Source organism: Electrophorus electricus, chromosome 5, assembly GCF_041902795.1.
Source record: "Electrophorus electricus isolate QZ-2024a chromosome 5, ASM4190279v1, whole genome shotgun sequence".
NCBI lineage: Eukaryota > Metazoa > Chordata > Actinopteri > Gymnotiformes > Gymnotidae > Electrophorus > Electrophorus electricus.
In genome coordinates this window covers 29330240-29348482 of record NC_137501.1, presented here as the reverse complement: position 1 = coordinate 29348482, position 18243 = coordinate 29330240, and the positions used below count along the sequence as shown (strand labels likewise).

The window sequence follows — 18243 nt, the reverse complement described above, 5'->3', positions numbered from 1 at the left end:
GTTTTTACTTTGCCTCGTACAGCAAAGTTGTGTCATCCACCCAGGCTCCACAGCGTGAATTCGTGAGCTCCCACGTAGAACTGGTTATAGAGGAAGGGCGTGTTTGGTCCCAGTCCGTCCCTCTCGGGTTCTTCATTGGTTTCTCACCGACCAGTCAACTCTTGGTTGTATTTCAATCTTCCGCAGCGAGCACACTTCTGGCTGAGCGCTGCTCATAGCGGTTGGCTGCTCCGTGGCGGTGCTCATCACTTGTTATCCGGACAGTACAGTGCACGATACTAGACATAACCGCACGAACGGGCAGACTTGGGGGGGGTCAACTGGTAGTTGCCGTCTTCTATTGAAACTGAAGCATTGGTCACGCTTTCAAGATGGCAGACAGCGAACGAGTTTCCTCAACAACTCAAAACGAAGTCGAAGATGAGCCGAAAGCCCAGCAGGAGTTTGGACTGGGTGGTTTAAATATCAGCGTGGATGCCACGGATGAGTATGCAGGTTTGGTTGGTGGTGCCCAGTATGTGACTGGCTTGCAGGAGAGTCCACGGCCGGAGCCCCACGGTTCGCATCAAGAGGGTGCGGAGCAACTCCGTCCTCCCGTACCATCAGCGCTTGAACACGAGGCGCTGGTGACCAGCACGGTGGCGGAGGAGGCGGTTGCTCCGATTACAAACACAGCCGAGACTGAGTTGCGGGAGAAAATTGCTTACTTGAATTCTGTGGCGTTTGAAGTGGCACACGAACCCGACAGCACCCGGACAGGAGCGGTTTATGAGGTTACCGTGAAGACCGCCGCGGTGCCTGGTCCAGAAGCGCTACACGCACTGGTTACCGCAGCGGCTGCCACGGTGGTCGCGGAGCCGTTGGGAACATCTTCTGTAAAGCCCGGGGATGCAGCTGGCGAGTCGTTTGTATACCAGCAAAACGTGATACAAGAAGAGGAGATTTCCACTACGCAGACTGTCAGGCCGACTGCGGCGCCCGTTGTTGAACCAGAGGCGATCTTCCAGTCTGCTCGAGTGACTGCAGCGCCCGCTGCGGAGCCCGTTAGTACGGGCGGACCGGTGGGCACTGTCACATCGCCCCCCGGACAGCCCACACTCGAGGAGCCCACGTCTGCAGCTCCTGCACCATCGCGTGAGTGCATATGTACCCGTCAGTTATAAATTATGTTTTTCACCTGGTGCAGAAAATGTTATATTAAGGTGACTTGACTGTTATTTAAGGTGATTTATCTGTTATCTATATAACGGAGACGAGACAAAAACAGCCCTAGCGGCTATTGCATAGATAAGCTAACTACGTTAGCTGGCTGGCTAACGTATTACCTCATAGATAACTGGTTATACATGATGATTTTTTTTTCCAAAAAGGAAAATGTCACCGTATCCCTATCTTCTCATATGTTTCTTCGAACGTTTCATACAGCATATACAGAAATAAATGAGCAGAATTTTGACCACCGTAGTCTAGCTAGGCTAGGCTAACTAGCTAGAAAGCGTCAGCTACTAATATTACACTAGCTAGCAGGTTAAGAACGAGTTAGCCATTACTAAATAGCGTATTTGGTTCCAACAGGCTTGAGATGTTATCTTAATGTATTTATGCGTAATACAATAAAAATGGACCGGCTATCCATTCCGGGATGCTGAATCTATGGATGGCTACCGAGAAAGCTAAAGCTATCTAGCAGTTAGCAACATTACTCAAACAAAGGAGCACACCCTCTTGAAATTGATTTGTCTCATGGCATGAAAACCTACGTGGGGCTGGTTCCGCAAAGATCTGATTACGCAGAAAGCTTTTAAACTATTTATTCGCTGTTGTTTAACTTGACGCTCATGTAGTTCATTTCAGATACAGATTTTAAGGTAGCTAGGTTAGATAGGATGACGTTAGCCGTCTAATTTTGGGCCGTTTGTGATGTGGAAATGTTTAGCGGTTGGCGCACATTTGTCTTTGACGCGTTCATAATTGCGACTGAAATGTGTATAAAACCCTTCTATAAAATTTGTATAAATACCTTTACGGTGTAACGTTAGGACTTCGCGTCCAGCCGTGTTGTAAACTGCCTCACAAGACTTACCAATAGGGCGGGGTTAAGATCGAAAAGTACAAAGACAAAAATGTCTTTGGCAATGATTTAGTGTGTCAATTTCAGCAGTTTGATTTAAATCATAAGACTATGCGGCTCTGAAATAATATATTTCTCCTAATAATTATACAACGTCCATAATCTATAATGCACAACAACGGGGCGAAAGGAAAGCTTGGCCTAAAGTAGAAACTCTGACATATTCTGTGTTGGTCTCCGCGAATGTAAATTTCTCTTTTATGTACTAAATAGTATCCAGAACTTTGTGAGTAATAAAGACATATTCGTAAGACATTTATCCCGTTTGCTACCTTTACCACCTTACTGTTCCCGGAGGCGTTTAGTAAACTAATGTAGCTGGCTAGCAAGCGTCTAATGCAATGATGCTGCAGATTTCCGCAACTGCGTTTTTAATGTTGGTGAATAGATCTTTGATTTCACTGGTTTAAAACTTGTTAATGTAAAGCGTATTATCTCTGCGGCTTGGTTCCGTGGACCACACCCACGTCTGCTGGATGGACACAGGAGGAAATACAAGGGGCTGATTTGAAACATAGCAGTAACCTATATATAGACCAAGTGGTCCATGCTGGAATTCATTTCAAAGGTTCATTCTCAGTAATGCTGTATGAATCATTGCTCTGGGTGTGTCCTTTCCACCAGCGCTTGCTGGCTCACTGTAGATTACATCTTGAAGGTTAATTACTGTGGACATCATGGGCAGTTTACAATCTGAATGCCGTACACATGCTTTGTTTCAATTCTTTTTCTAAGAGCAGGTCCTAGATGGATACGGTTGTCTGAAGTGGGTACCCGTTCCAATATTTAAAGATGAGCTTTGTTTTATGATGCTTTTGGGACCCCAGGCCTCTGCCATCAAACCACAGCCTGAATTGAACCCAATTGTTCAACATTAAGGCAAAGATGATAAAAATGTTACCAAATTGATTTCAGTAGTTCATTTGGGACACAGAGGTTATTGTGTCTGAATGCAGCATATGCCAGACCACATTAGGAAATATTGCCCTGATGTAGATATGGATTTGTTCACAAAGGCACATTGTGCTTTTTGGTTTGAGACATTTTTTATTTAGGCCGCATTAGTGGCTTTATTGACCTAGGTTTTTTTCAGTTATAGTTAGCATCACACATTAATCGATTCAGTTTTTTGCCACTGATTACATGGCTTAATGACTTCAGTTTAATTTGAATGTAATGAATTTGTGGTCTAAATGACAGTGACCTAGCTGAGTCTTTGGGCTGCATGACTCGGATGTATTTTTTTATTTGCCTTATTAAACTTCACATGAACATAGCTTATAGAATGACTATAACCCCCCCCCCCCCTTTAAAAAGTTTTCTCTACAGTAAGGTCTTGGAGCATCCTCTGTATGAGGTGGAGGGATTGACTCCATCAGTTGTTAGGCAGTTGATCTTCCTTCCTAGCTTTAATGCTACATGTCTTGGTTTACAACATTTGGTAGCTCATAACTGTAATACTTCCACACAACTCTTATTGGTTTCTTCAGATGAACCCAGTCTTCCTCCCAGTGTTGCTGTTGCTGCCGCTCCACCTCTGATGCAATTTTCTTCAGGTAAGTTCTTTTTTTTTTTCTTTTTTTTTTTCTTTTTTTTTTTTTTCCATGCTGCTAATTCTTTTTGCTGGTTTCAGTGGGGCTGGTTGGCTTCCCTACTCTATTTGTGTGCTTGTTGACTATTAACTATTGATAACTAACTTGCTACTACCACGTAATACCAATATATGCAAAGCTAGGCCTGTACTATATGTTAATGTTTTTATATTATGCTTAACTGAACTTTGTCTGCTAAAGTGAACATGTGATTCCCCAGTCTCTTGAGATTTCCATTTGTGATTTAGCTAAAGCCCAATCCGCAATTGCGCTAACAGCTCTCAGAAGGTTAACCATGAAGGCTTTCAAAAATTGCAATGCTACAAGACCACTGCAATGTAAATTCTCATACTCTTAGTGAATTTAAAGTTCTTGATGAGGCTGTTTTTGTTGTTTTGAGGAGACACGATTGGAGTTTTATGAAAGGTAATCATATGTGTAATACATACACATATACTAATTTATGTGAGCTGTAGATGTGAGATCAAATTGTGTAAACTACTCACACTGTATTTCTGCTACTGCATGTTCTGATTACTCACATACCTTTTCTCTTGGTCTTTGGGTAGATAAGGAGCGTAGTTTGTCCTGATTTGTCATATTCTTCTCTGTCTGCTTGAGAAATAGGCAGTGCTTCTGCTTCTTTTTCCCCTTCTCTCCTGTCCTTTCTCGTCTGACTGAAGAGAAGTGCTTGATATGACTCGGGCCCAGTATCATGGAAAATAAATGGCCAACATTCAAATTCCATGTGTTTAATTTAGTTGTAAGAGCTACATATACTCTGTTATCAGAGGAAAAGAGGCCTTGTGCCCTTTTAGATGAGATGAAACTTGGCCTGGCATGACATCATTAGACTGACTTTTGATGATGGCAACATATCATCTTCAAGTCAGGAACATTTTAAAGTTAATTTGAGTTCCATGGGCTGAAATGTAGTGATCAGGAAGTGTTGGTTGAAGAATACAGAACTTCTTCTCCTGGATCTTCTCCATCTCAGGCCCCCACCTAAGTATAAGTTGGCCTATAATTTTAACTTTGCCCATACTTCTAATTCAACAGAGATCTGGAATTCTTCACCTATAGCTTCACAGGCCAGCACCAAGATAACCATGGATTCGTTCAACGATGATTCACCTTCTAGGAACACACCTAGATACGACCTGGATGTACTAAACCAATCTGATGATGACTTAATGTTGGAAATGAAAAAGAATCCTTTTCAAGGCTTTTCACCTGTTGACAGTGCCGTTAGTGAGTTCTCTCATTTTGGAGAAACTACAGAAGACACCAGAGCAGCAGCAAAGATGTCTGATAGTCCCTCTCCAGACCTAGTCCAGAATGCTCATGAAGGAGAGTTTCAGGGTGAAGCACCTTTGCAGGACTTTGAGCAGTCATATGTTTCCAGGGAAGCTGTCACTGAGTCACTGAGACAACAGCTTGCTTCATCTGACCTTTTTTCAACTGCATCTAAAGGTCATGGGGAGTCTGGTTTACCACCCTCTCTCCCAGACATTTTGAAGTCTTCTCCACATAACCATGACAAACTGGACTCAGGATCATCTGAGGGAAGTCCTGATTTCAGTCCAGTCCACCGAAGTGGGAATGATTCACCCAATGCCCCTTTCTCCATGTCTGCGAACAATCCATTTGCTTTTGACACGAAGATTCCTTTGCTCAAGGAGATGACTGAGGAGACTGAGGCGAGGGCTGCAGAAAAAGCGAAACTGGAGGAAGAAAAGGCTTCAGAGCAGATGTTTGGTGCCTTTGACCTTGTTAAAGTGGCTGAGATCTCTCCAAAGGGAATTGAAACTATAGCCGAAGAACAAGACGATTTTAAAACCTCGAGTCAAGATTCTGTTCCAATGGTTGACAAATTTGAGTGTCTCAGCTTTCCAACTGGAAAGGCCCAGGACCACTCAGATTCTGAGAGCCCTTCTGCGGATTCACTCTCTCCGGTGCTGGAGGCCATGGCAAAAAACCCGACAAGTTTCCAGATTGAACCAGAGAAGAGCATCGCCAAGGAGGAGGCTGAGGCCGCCGACGAGGTGTCTGAGCAAGAGGTATCATCCGAAGAATTCGAGTTTCTTGAGAAGCCACCTAGAGGTGCTATTGATGAGTTTTTGGAGACACTTGACAACACCAAATTCGCCAAGGCATCAGAAATCGCAGACGTCGAGGACACAGTGCCAAAACCCGAGGAGAGGTTTGCAGACGCAGGATCTCTGGCACAAGAAATAAAAAATCAAAGTTCATACCTTCTGCTCACCGAACCCTTAGATGGGTCCTCTCCAGGGAGAGGTAAGGCAGGCCTGGAATTGTCTGATTTCCAAGTGACCTCCCAGATTCCTGTGGCACCCTCCACCGTGGTCAAAACTGAGGCACCGACTGCAAAGAAAGTGGAGCCTAAAGATACTGAGCTGCCTAGCCTGAGCTCAGGAGCAGGTGATGTAGAGACTTGTCTCATTACTTGGATACATTTATCCCCTTCCAATTATTTCTGGAATGTTCCTTCATGTCTTCCCATCTTTTCTTCTCCCCCCCCCCCCCCCTGCATCGCGTTCCTCCCCCCCCCACACATGGCATGATGGACGTGCATGATGTATGTTTGTAGTTATTATAGTGAGTGTTGAGTTCCCATTACCATTTTGTCCTATTGGTTCATTTTCATAAATCATTGCCATTTTTTCTTCAGGTCATATATTTCACATTCCTCGCCCTTCCAGGCATATAGTTCATATTGTTTCCATATAAATTTTGCTTGTGAAGGGTGTCTAAATTTGTTAAACAGTAGATTACAAACATACTTCTTTTTTTAAGTTTAATGTAAGAAAACTATCTGATTGTTGGTATATCTACATTGGAGTATTTCCCCTGCTACATCTGTATAGTTATGAGCTTTAAGAGTAAAATGTTTCTTTTAATTTTAAGTAGCCAATCATGATCCTCCTTCATTATCTCTGAGAAAAAAAACCTTAAATGCAGTCATGGATGTTTCTGTTTTCCTTATCACATGCTACCGGTTCTACAATTACTGACCCACCCATTTTCTTTCGTACTCAATTCAATAGGTCATTGTGTAGACATCTAACAATCAATGAAGAGTGTATTTAGGGATCATTTACAGACTAATTTTCATTTATTTTTATGAATAGCTCTCAAACACGTCCAGTGAGCTAATTCAAACATTTTGTAATGGTGTTAAAATGTTTGGTAGTTGGAGAGGCATTTTTCTGATTCTTTGCGCGGATAGTTAAGGCACCAGGTTACTAGGGCAGTAAGAAATTTGTGTTGCAACACCAGGACATGACAAACAGATAGATAGCTTATCAGTAACATTGCCTCTCTGTTTTGGTTACGTTAGGCAGTGAATTGTGCCTGGCAGCAGGTTGCTGGAATTTAGACCATGTATGTAGCGGACCTCGAAACCACACCTACAGGCTTCACAGTGAACTTTGTCTTCAGATTGTCTAGAAATGAATCCCCACATAACAAATAATAATCATTGTTAGATTGTTTATAATTTACTACTTTTCTGGAAAAGGTTTTAGCTTTTACTTGGAATATGTGGGAAAAGTGACATCAGGACTGACTTCACCTTTTCTTTGAGAGCGGTGCCCTCTATTGGACACCTCCCTTTTATCAGGTCACAATATGCTAGTATATTATTGACTGACCTGCTGTTGAAAATGTACGTGCCAACCTGTTCTTTCCTTTACCAGCCTGCTTCACGTCTTTGACGTGACCTAAAAGGACTGCTCTCTTTCATTGTCTGAATAAAATGCATTGTCATCATGCATACACCTGCTCTGACAGCTTACACTTTCTGTTGCTCTGCCAGAAGCTTAAACAGCTTTAATTTAACACAAATCCTGTATTAAGGTGTGTGTGAGTGTGTGAGGGGGAAGAGAAAGTGTATATCTGTGTTTGCAGATAGAAAGAAGGGGTGTGTGTGTGTGTAGGACTTGGGGTGGGGGGGGTGAGTGGGTGGAGAGAGGGATTGATAGGGGAAATAGAACTGCTGCGTCAGTGCATTTAGTCGTTCCCAGAGGCAGCAGACAGTCAGCTGACCTCAATCCTGCAGCCTGAGAGAGAGGCAGAGAGCAAGCGAGTGAGCTAGAGAGGTGCAGTCATCTCTGTGGAGGGAGCCTTCCTTCTCCTCGTTCCAACTCGGTCCCCTCGCCCCGCCTGCCACTGCGGCTCACCGCTCCTCACTTGGAATGCCAAGTTGATCCCCTGCAAACCTGCCCCTATCGTCTACAGGGAAACTATGGACAATAAGGAGTGCCTGCTCACAAATAACTGGAGAGACAAGGGTACAGCAGCTGTTTGTTTTGATAAAGAAGAAAACTCAGAGGTTGTGAGTTAGCTGGTGTTGGGGAGGGGGGGGTGTTGTGTGTGTGGGTTTTGTTGTTTTTTTTTTATCTGAGATTCTTAAAGTGTTAATTGTTTTGTTTAAAGGTGGAGGGAAGAATGACTTCAGAGTATGAATGAGTGAGCTATTCGAGAAAGCTGGTTATAATATCAGATGTCAGTCATCTCACTATCCCCAGTGATTTATAGTTTACTTACAGCTTTATTACACTTTAAGATATTTGGTGTTTTTTGTTTGTTTTCTGAAGGCTTATTTTCAGTTCTTTGTCCTGGAAATTTGTGTGCATGTCAGGAGAACCTTTGCACCCAGTCACTTTGCTGTGATAGACCTGCTGTGTCCAAAGTTTCTGGGTGAGGTGGGCTGATGTGTGGCAAAAGCATTTGTAGGTCTGTAATTATATTTTGATCTTTGTGATCTTATGAGTTGGCGTTTAACTGTAAGGGTAGCAGCTATTTATGATGTAGTAAGAACCTTGGAAATGTGCAACAGTAGCCTGCCACAGGCCCAAACTTCCACATACTCTCCTACCTGCCAAAAAAGGCATGTTGTGCCATCAGTTTAGATATGACATTGCTACTGTGGTGTTGTAGTTGACATTTAAGTTTTCTTTTGCACCGAGTTACCTATTTATCATCTCCAGATTATGTTTTAGAATAGAGGCTTGTCAACTTTGTGATATTTCTTGCTGAATGTAAAGCTTCCCAGTCGGGCATAAACTTTCGGCAGCTTGCATCTGCTGACGATCATGAGCGCTGCCTTTGGGACAGATGAAATGCTGTGTCACAATCCCCCGCATTGCAACAGCGAGGGCAGTGTGTTCTGGGTCAGCTCTATCAGCTACAGCAAAATGATCTTTAAGTACATGGTCATAAAGAGACAAAGCATTTGTGTTTAATGGTGCCTTTTAGTAAATGCAAAGTTCCCTCCTAAAACTGACCAACATTTTGTTATTCAAAGTGGCAATGGTGGCTTTTTTATATATTTTTTTGCGTTGTAACAAGTGAGAATCATACGGTTCTGTTTACATCCGGATAAGCTGTGCTAGTTATTAATATTTTTATCATGCAGAGTTATGATTTTAGTTGATATTTGTTGCATTATGGGAATTTAGAGTTCCTACTTTCCTTTCTGTGCCCACCACATTTATTCGATTCATATGTATGGGTTAGAATTAGATGGACACTTGCTCTGCACACTCCAAATTTTGCCACCGAACGAAACCTCTTCTCGGGCGTTTTTAGGAAGTTATTTATAGGTGCTGCTGTTACACCCGATTAACGGCACGTCTCCACGAGGTGAGCGTCTGTTTGCAAGCATACGTTGTTGCACGGTGTGGATTGAGTAGACGGCTTGGCAGGAAGTGCGCGAGGCTACTGCGCTTGAAGGAACTGGGTACTAGTGCGGGCGGCGCAAGATGGATGCCAAGCGGGGTTAGTCTTTTCCTCCTTATCCTTAGTTTATGCGCGTTAGGGCTCGTGTTCGCCGTTTGCTTTATTTTATTTTTGATGGATAAATACTAGCTGTGTCGTTTTTCCTCGGGAATGCCGTTTTTATTGCACCTTTTTACCGTTAAGCACACAAATGGGTCATGCTGCACGTATCGGCTGTCGGGATTGTGATGGGGGAGACTGGGATGACGGGTGAATTTTGAATCTGCTGTTTGCATCGAAAGGCATCGCGGATGCAAACATACGCGGAAGGACGTTAGTAATTTTGATGCGACATGCAGCAATTGGAGGAGATCGGCGCGGTCGACGGCGTGTGGGCTATTTTTAGATACCCAGACGCTAGTTCGTGCTTACCATATGTAGGCAATCCTATTCGGAGTGGGTAAGCCCCGTTAACGCCGTTCCCGTTAACGCTGGTGCCTTTCTAACGCGGATTACGTGTGTGTACACCGGAGAGGGCAATGCAATGCAAACGTGCAAATCAACAAGTGTTTCTAAACGTTCGTTTCGACGATGAAGGGTATTGCAGATGGCATCGAAACACGAGCGAGCACGTCTGCTGTCCGTGAGCCTCTCCGTTATAATGGAGAGGCGCCGTGCGTTTGGTATGGCGCACAGTGGATTTGCGTTGTCGCCTGCAGCCGGCCTCCGCACTCATCTGCCTGCCATGTAAAGATACGTCACCGAGTCAAAAAATAACCTCTTTCATATCTAATTCTAGGCTGACCTGTCCGGAATTACTGCGGTCATCCAAGTGTTGCCCGCCGCTAACAGAAGCATGACAAACGGGGAACAAAAGCGCGTTGCGTTTTGTTTGTTTTTTTTGTTTGTTTTTTAACAAGCTGGACTATGGATTTTCCCAGGGTGCTCTGATGTCTGTTCTAGCTTATGTGCTTGAGTAAAAAAGGGAAAGGTTTACCTCGGAGAGACGTGATAAACGCACAGTTTCAGTTAGGGTTCAGTTTTTGTTTTTTTTCCCAGTTATGGTGAGGCAAGGGTCATGTGCATAGGTAGAGTTTGCTGGCATTAAAGGAGCAATAAGCAGCACCCCAAAGTAGCAAACAAATATTTATGAAATATTTGTTTTCTATAAAGTACATCTTCCATGAGATGAAGACTCAAATTTCTTTGTAGTCCTCAAATGAACCAGTTTGTGTTCCATAGAGTGGGTCCCCCACATGGAGGCAGCCAAGTGCAGAATGTTTGAAACATCCAGGCCACTAGATGGGAAAATTGGGTAAATTATTTATTGGTGCATTAAAAGAGGCAGTTTTTAAGTTAAACATGTCAAACTTGTAGATACAGACATGCCACAAATATTGATCTTTGGCCTTGCTTATGTAGTTTTGTTTATTGCTTTGTAATTCAAAATTATTTCTTAAATGACAAGCTTATTGTTTTGTGTTGTTGTTATTATTATTATTTTAAGGGAATATTCACTGCTGAGATCACTTTTTAAACATTGTTTTTGTTTGTTTGAAGATTGAAGAGCAATGCACATGTTGCTATATAGACAATAGGCAAACTTGCATAACCCTCACATTAATTGCCCAAACAAGATCACCCTCAAGGCAAAGAGTAAAAATAACAAACACTCCGTATTCTTCACGTTTTAAGTTGCAGCGTACCCTACATATCGCACCTAACCATTAGGTCATCATCACTAAGATAAATATCATCAGGATATTTCTAGTCTACTTTTTTGTTCTTTCTTCATTTTTCTCCCTCATCCATTTCCTTACTTCATTCACAGTTTGTCATATCATGAAGAGAACAGTCGGGTCAAACTTGGCTACCTAGACACGATGTTTATTAATCATTTTAGTCATTTGTGCAATAATCATCACACCTGGTTTCCCATTTGGACAATCAAAGTATTTCTAGTAATCTGCTCGAGGCTGGCAGCTACTTATTCTAAAACCAAATTCAAATTTTGTTGCACATAACTTGCACCCCTGCTATTGCGCTCCTCTTCAGAGGTTCTTATTTCTGTCGTCTACTACTCAAGTTTGACACCTGGTCAGGGTGGAGTTAAAAGAGGGCGGGACCTTTATGGTCTTGTTGCTCAGGCCCTGTCCTCTATGCTTACAGTGGTGGATCTCCTGTACTGGCGTGATGTGAAGAACACGGGCGTGGTGTTTGGAGCCCTGCTGCTGCTCCTGCTCTCTCTGAGCGCATGCAGCATCATCAGTGTTCTCTCCTACGTGGCCTTGGCCCTCCTCTCTGTCTCCATCACCTTCAGGATATATAAGGGTGTGCTGCAGGCCATCCAGAAATCTGACGAGGGGCACCCATTCAAGTAAGTGAAGAACCGAAGGAAGCTGTGGGGTTAGCACACGTGTTTTTGTGTGTGTGGGGGGGGGTCATTTGGCAGGTGTGGGTGGGTGTGTAGAGACAGTTAATAAAGCTGCCAGGAAAAATGCTTATCCATTTTCCTGGCGACTGTGTTAACTAAGCCTTCCTCTTGAGCTATTATGAGGTCCTAGTTAAGATCAAATAAACTACCTTTAGTGTTGAGAAAAACTACATGGCTCTAATCAGGACTAAGCTCGCACGTCAATGATGCAGACTGACCCCAACCCCCACCCCCCATGTACAAACCATAACCATGAAGCTTGTTGTTCTGTTTTAAGAAAATGCTAAACTGAGATCAGCTGTTGTTTCTGTGACCTTCTGACCAATGCATTTTCTTTGTTCAGGCTGTACCTGGACCAGGAGATTGCATTGTCCCAAGAGCTGGTCCATAAATACAGTGATGTGGCCCTTGGGCGAGTCAACGCAGTCCTTATCGAGTTGCGCCGCCTTTTCTTGGTCGAAGACCTGGTTGATTCTCTGAAGGTGAGAGGCCTGTCTCTGAACACAGGGCAATGTACTGTTTCTTTCCGTTCCTGGTTTTCATTCTACAAACTTTACTTTTGATGTAAGGCACTGGATGTGGTAATGTTGCACACCCAAGTTTAAAGTGAAAGAATTCTTGAGTGTTGGTACAAAGGCAGTGGACAGACAATAACAACAAGCCAAGTTCTCTGTGATTGGTTGAGTCATGCCCGACCCCTGCTGTGTATCATGCCTGGCACGAGCTCAAATTTTGTTATTCGAAACAGGCTCAATAACTCTCACTTCTTCTCATGTTTGGCCCTTACTTCCACGAATCCCACGAGGCCTAGCAGTGGCAGTGAATTGTCCACTTTCAGTCACTGGGTCAGGAGGTCTCCACTGACTCAACTTTAAGATTTATACATTTTCTGCAACACCTCACTGGACTCTTCCACATGACCCACAGGGTCCTCTGAGATTCCTCCATGTTCTAATAAAGGTGGCACACAAACTTCACTTTCACTTTTTGTCCAATGGAAGAATGGATAGTAACATTCTGTGTGCTGCTGATAGTTATGTGGCAAAGTATTTTAGGTTCATAATGTGTACATATGTAACTCAAGGTTTTATTGTTCACCAGAACACTTCAGATCATAACATTCTTTAAATTGCACATTCAACAGTTTGATTACAATTAATCAAATCAAGTAGTGCTTGAAGAATTGAAATATTTGAAGTCAGAAACTCTGCATCATCTTAGCATTTTTGTCAGTTGTTTAATAATGCTTTGTTTCTCCCTCTGTGTCCATCATAGTTTGCTGTGGTCATGTGGATCCTCACATATGTTGGTGCCTTGTTTAATGGACTCACTCTTCTCATTCTGGGTAAGACTTCTTATACTATGTGGATTTTGACCACAGCTTTGGTTTAATAAGTAATTATTTTTGCTAAATAGCTAAGTAACTACCATTTGGCTGACATTGATCTATCATTGGGAAGTTCAGCTTTTGCATCAGTGATCTTAAAACGGATTTACATAGATAAACTTATTCTTTTTAAATACATGGTATACATTTTATTAGTGAGCGTGTTTACATGCAGTTAATGATCAGATTGTGGGAAAACTGGGTTTACACGAGTTGGACAATAATCTGATTTCTACTTTGCAACTAACCAGTAATCTCTCAGAATCTCACAGCGTGGCAAAAACTTCTAGCCGTGGATTTTTGTAAATATGGACCCACCTTACCAGTTTTTAATGCTTACTAATGGTTACTAATACTGCACAATCCAAATTTATCATTTCCCTGAACATGTACTGCATTTCAGAGTCTCCCCAAAAGTGCTATTATTTATTAATATGCATTCATATTATTGACTACACGGGATACTTGGGTAGGCCTATAATCATTGGCTGATTTGGGTTCTTTCCATGGCTTTTTACTGGTAGTTTGGAAAGACACTGGCAAGCATCTTGCATATTGGATGCAGTTCTAGTTTTGTTATGCCTCAGTTGTACATTTACATTTATGGCATTTAGCAGATGCTCTTATCCAGAGCGACTTACAAAAGTGCTTTGTCATTTACTTATAGAACACATCCTATCCATTAGGATAGGTTAGAGTCCAATATACCAATGAACTAGGGATCAATGCTGATGCCTAGAAGTACAAAATACATAATCTCTATCTTAGATAAATAAGTGCAATAAACAATAAGTACTAGTTTGTTAGTCAACATCAGTGTAATAAACAATACCCTACAATAAGTACTAGTTTCAGTTAGTCAACATAGGCGCAGGGTCAGTGGTTATTTAAATATTCCACAAATGGATGGGTCTTCAGTCTGCGTTTGAAGACTGCAAGGTGCCCTGCTGTCCGGACAGCAAGCGGAAGTTCATTCCACCATCTAGGAGCCAGGACAGAGAATAGTGTAGATTCTTGTATTCTACGTCACTTGAAGCATGGTATTTCAAGCTGAGCCATACTTGAGGTTCAAAGTACCATTGACATCATGACCGGGCTTTGACCATTGACATCATGGTACTGTAATGGGCAATGGGTCCAACAAAGTAGATTTTGTATATACGTATAATAAAAAAATCTCAAGGACAGGAATTGGTGGCCCTTCGGCAAGCACAGCTTCCCGTGGAATGTTTCCCTTTCTGTGAAGGGTTAGTTACTTGGTTTGCAATTGTTAAGATAAAGTAAGCTAATTAGCTCCTATATTATATTATATTTAACCTGCACACAGGGGAAGACATGCTGCGGCTAATTTAGTGAGTTTCTGGGTAAGTAGAACATGTTCTGCTTGCCAGGTTGCAACCATGGTCATACAGTGGGCAAGGTTGAATGTTTAAATATTTCTTTTATCTTTTCAGGTCTGGTTTGTGTTTTCACCATACCAATAATCTATGAAAAACATCAGGTAACAATACACATTGTAATCTACAATACACAGAGCTTTGGGGCATCACGCCTCCCTCACAGCAGCCTAGTAGTCATTTTTATGGCATGAACAGCTGTAAACACAAAGGCCATATCCATATTTTTCAAACATGCTTTAAAACATGAATGCTGAGCTACTTGTACTTCACATACTGCTATGGTACCTGCTCAAAATTTCCATCAACAGTGATGGAATATTAACAGAAATTCTTGCAAGCTCTTATCCTAAGATGCAAGATCCCCACATTAGATCTTTTTAATTAGACTAGCTGTTAAGACTACGTTACGCAGTGTTCTAATGGTGTTGGAAAGTGGGAAATGCCCACGGGCCTTCTTTTAATTTGCATCTGAACAGCCTATGAAATGGTATTTATCACTGGGAAATGTGGGATTCCAGATGAAACACAAGTTTGAGATTTGACATGTTCTATGACCTTTGACATTGGAGAAAATGGCAAACATGTCTGACTCCTGTGATGAAATGTCGGAGGGAAAAAAAAAACCTGATGCTTTTGTGGAAAGGAGCAGGTACAACTTGGCTTGTTTCACATAACAAAGAAAGAGCAGGATGAGTCTCTTCAAGACCTCCATGCTTTTTGTGTGCTGTGGGTGGATCTGCAGACAAGCACCCGAACAGAGTGAAGTCATATTTACTAGTTAAGCTTTTGGTGTATATATAACCTTCTGATAGGCACTCAAACATGAACATCCTTCAGAGAATGGGAACACTACAGTCAAGCATAATGGTTTCACTGTGTTGCACAGGGGTGTCAGTCACAGGAGTGATTAATGAAATTTAAAACAAGTCAGATTAAATCAAATCAAGCATATTTTATAAAAAATAATTAAAATGCTAATTCAGCATGAAAGCCTTTGCACAAAATGTTTCAATGAGGTTATGGTCATAGAGCAAAATGACTTTCCAGACTAGAATGGAAATGCATAACAGCGAATGTCTGCAGTCTGGGAGATACTACAAAAAGGCCCAGTCGCTTCAGAGTTTAAGTTCACAACCATTTCAACTCTAACTTTTTACTTTCAGTCTTTTATTAACATGAGCTTAGCAAGACCTGTGCAAAAGCTCATTGCTTTTGAAGGCAACTGGGTGACTTGTTTGTTCATTCAGTTTTTCAGGTACATCATTTCCTTTAAGCACCCTGTGCAAATAATTCTCAAATTGATAAGCCCTACTACTGTTACCTACTACTATTACAACTGGTTTTAATTTAATTTAATGGAGAATATTATGCACAAGTTAAGATCTTTTTTTTTAAGTAAGCATTTTTTTTTTTTTTTATCTCATGGTAATTGTGCTTTATTTATGCTTTAATTATTTGTGATTTGTTAGCATTGCCCGTCTGTTTTAACTAATGTAGTGTTGTTGCTTCTGCGTCATCTCCCATAGACACAAATTGACCATTACGTTGCCCTGGTAAACAACCAGATCAAGGACATCGTTGGAAAGTAAGACTGTTTTGTTGCATTTTGCTTAGTGTTAGTTATTTAGGTGACCTGGGAGCCACTTGTGCTTTTAACATGACCATGATTTAGTTAGGTTGTAAATATTTTAAACGCCTTGTCTAATATTTCTGTCATTCCTCTAGAATCCAGGCTAAAATTCCCGGTGCCAAGAAAAAGTCTGAGTGAAGAGTGATTTGTGCTGGAGATGAGTCTGACGTTTAGGCCGCAGAAGCGGCTCTGAGGGTCGGGGTGGGGTACCCTCCTCTACACTGTTCTTTTCATACATCTTTCCCCACTACAGAATCCCTCACACTCTGTGAAAAGCTTGGCCATCTGTCCTCTTTCTCCTTGGCTTTCCTCCTTTTTTCTCCAAAAGGTCGCTGCACATAAGTTTGAGCCACTGCGTATTTATCAAGGCTGGTGTAAACGAGCAGATTAAAAAAATCTTTACTCCGATGTTTGAGTTTCACACCTCCAAGAATGAGATTGTATTCCGTTAATTGTATTTCAGAAATAATTTAAATAGGTTTATCTTTTTTTAATAAGTTTAATGGTACCTTTTGTCGGGGGATGGGGGGGAGAAACTCAGTATCTGTCCTTTTTTGGTATGATTTAGTGTTACTGTGATTGTACCGTTTTATTGATTAACTGTGTAGACTTTCACAAAGCTTCTTGCTTTTTGAAGTGGCTCTTGTGTTGTACTAGCAAAAAGTTGCTCCATAGCACTTCATGCTTCTGAGTATTTCTAAGCAGAATCTGGCAAGATAAGAGCATACATCAAAACATAATTTCACCTCATTGCAGCAATATAGTAAAATCTCTGGAAGAACACGTTTACAGACATTAACTTAAAAAAATAGAAAAGTCATTTATCTGTGGACCCAATACCTGAAGCTGCAAAACTATGTAACATGGAAACTTAAAAGCATTGTTTGTTATGCAAGTAATTGTGAATGATCCTTCATACAATTGTGGTGAACTCCGTGGAATGCATTGTGAAATGTAAACAAACACCAATAAAGCTTCTAGAGGAATGAATTGAGGTATTTTGTGTGTTTCTTGTAGACCACATACAAAAATAGGACACTTTGTGGTGCCGTTTTTGGTATCTCTTCCTTTTCTTACTAGGTAAACATACTCCAAGCCCCATACACACAAACACATATCTGAGAGTAGTGTGGGACGATTGCCCTGTTCAGATGTTACGATACTATAGAATATTCTTAGATTCTTTCTGATAACACTACATTTATTTTCTGTCTTCCTGTAACTGGTAGTGTATTTGTGGAAAGGTAGTCTGATTTATTTGATTGATAACTAGCTCATGAATTTAGATATTGAACATTCATTTTAATAGGGGCTTGTTTACAGATTACAAAAATTTGAGTTAATGTACAGTTCCTGTTGAGGCTTTCTACTGAGATTTTAAAATTGTGCATTACAGTATATAATGTTTTATATAATTATATTGTGTAAAACTATACAGATGCATTTTGTGGGGTATCACAGTAGCAAAATGTTTGGAGTAATTTGTCATATTACCATTCTCAGCATCAGATTCAGAATCAAGCCTCTGATTTGCCACAACCTAAACACCGGGTAGGTTAGAATGGTTCGATATGATTGGTTTATTACACATCTGTGCCATATGATCATGTATTGTAAATAGCAAAGACTATACAACAACCTCATACTTAGAGTATAGTTTGTGCCATGTTAATGCATTCAGGAATAAGATGATTAAATAATACATTTTAAGAAAAAATAATTTTGCACAATCAAAAGTGTTGTTCGATTAAAAACACAACAGACATGTTTAAATTCCATACTCTAAGCAAATAAAATGCATCAGTAATGTACAGGCAAGAAAAATGCAAGATTTTTAGCAAGGTTTTTTAAAATAAAGAAAATCTTGAGCATTTTGACACTGAGCTATTAGGGGTCAGATTGAGACTAAATCTGATGACAGAATTTT

At 41.3% G+C, this 18243-nt stretch overlaps 1 protein-coding gene across 4 annotated transcripts; it reads left to right on the top strand.

Moving 5' to 3' along the window:
* The first annotated feature begins 145 nt into the window (after positions 1-145).
* rtn4b (reticulon 4b) lies at positions 146-17306 on the top strand. 4 transcript variants are annotated; one of them, XM_027031473.3, is made up of 9 exons: positions 146-1134; positions 3622-3687; positions 4783-6165; positions 11635-11842; positions 12243-12381; positions 13175-13244; positions 14741-14787; positions 16213-16271; positions 16412-17306. In XM_027031473.3, exons 1-9 carry the CDS (start codon positions 372-374, stop codon positions 16452-16454), a joined length of 2778 nt encoding a protein of 925 aa, XP_026887274.2. In that variant the 5' UTR covers positions 146-371; the 3' UTR covers positions 16455-17306. The 4 variants fall into 4 exon arrangements, with proteins under 4 accessions (XP_026887274.2, XP_026887275.2, XP_026887276.2 ...); XM_027031474.3 differs by lacking the exon at positions 4783-6165 and having other exon boundaries at positions 163-1134; XM_027031475.3 differs by lacking the exons at positions 146-1134; positions 3622-3687; positions 4783-6165 and adding an exon at positions 7778-8036.
* The last annotated feature ends 937 nt before the right edge of the window (positions 17307-18243 follow it).

Coding starts and splice junctions, on each gene's coding strand:
- rtn4b (XM_027031473.3), top strand. CDS start 372: ATGGCAGACAGCGAACGAGTTTCCTCAACAACTCAAAACGAAGTCGAA. Junction 6,166..11,634: donor TAGCCTGAGCTCAGGAGCAG/GTGATGTAGAGA, acceptor CTATGCTTACAG/TGGTGGATCTCCTGTACTGG. Junction 12,382..13,174: donor ACCTGGTTGATTCTCTGAAG/GTGAGAGGCCTG, acceptor TGTCCATCATAG/TTTGCTGTGGTCATGTGGAT.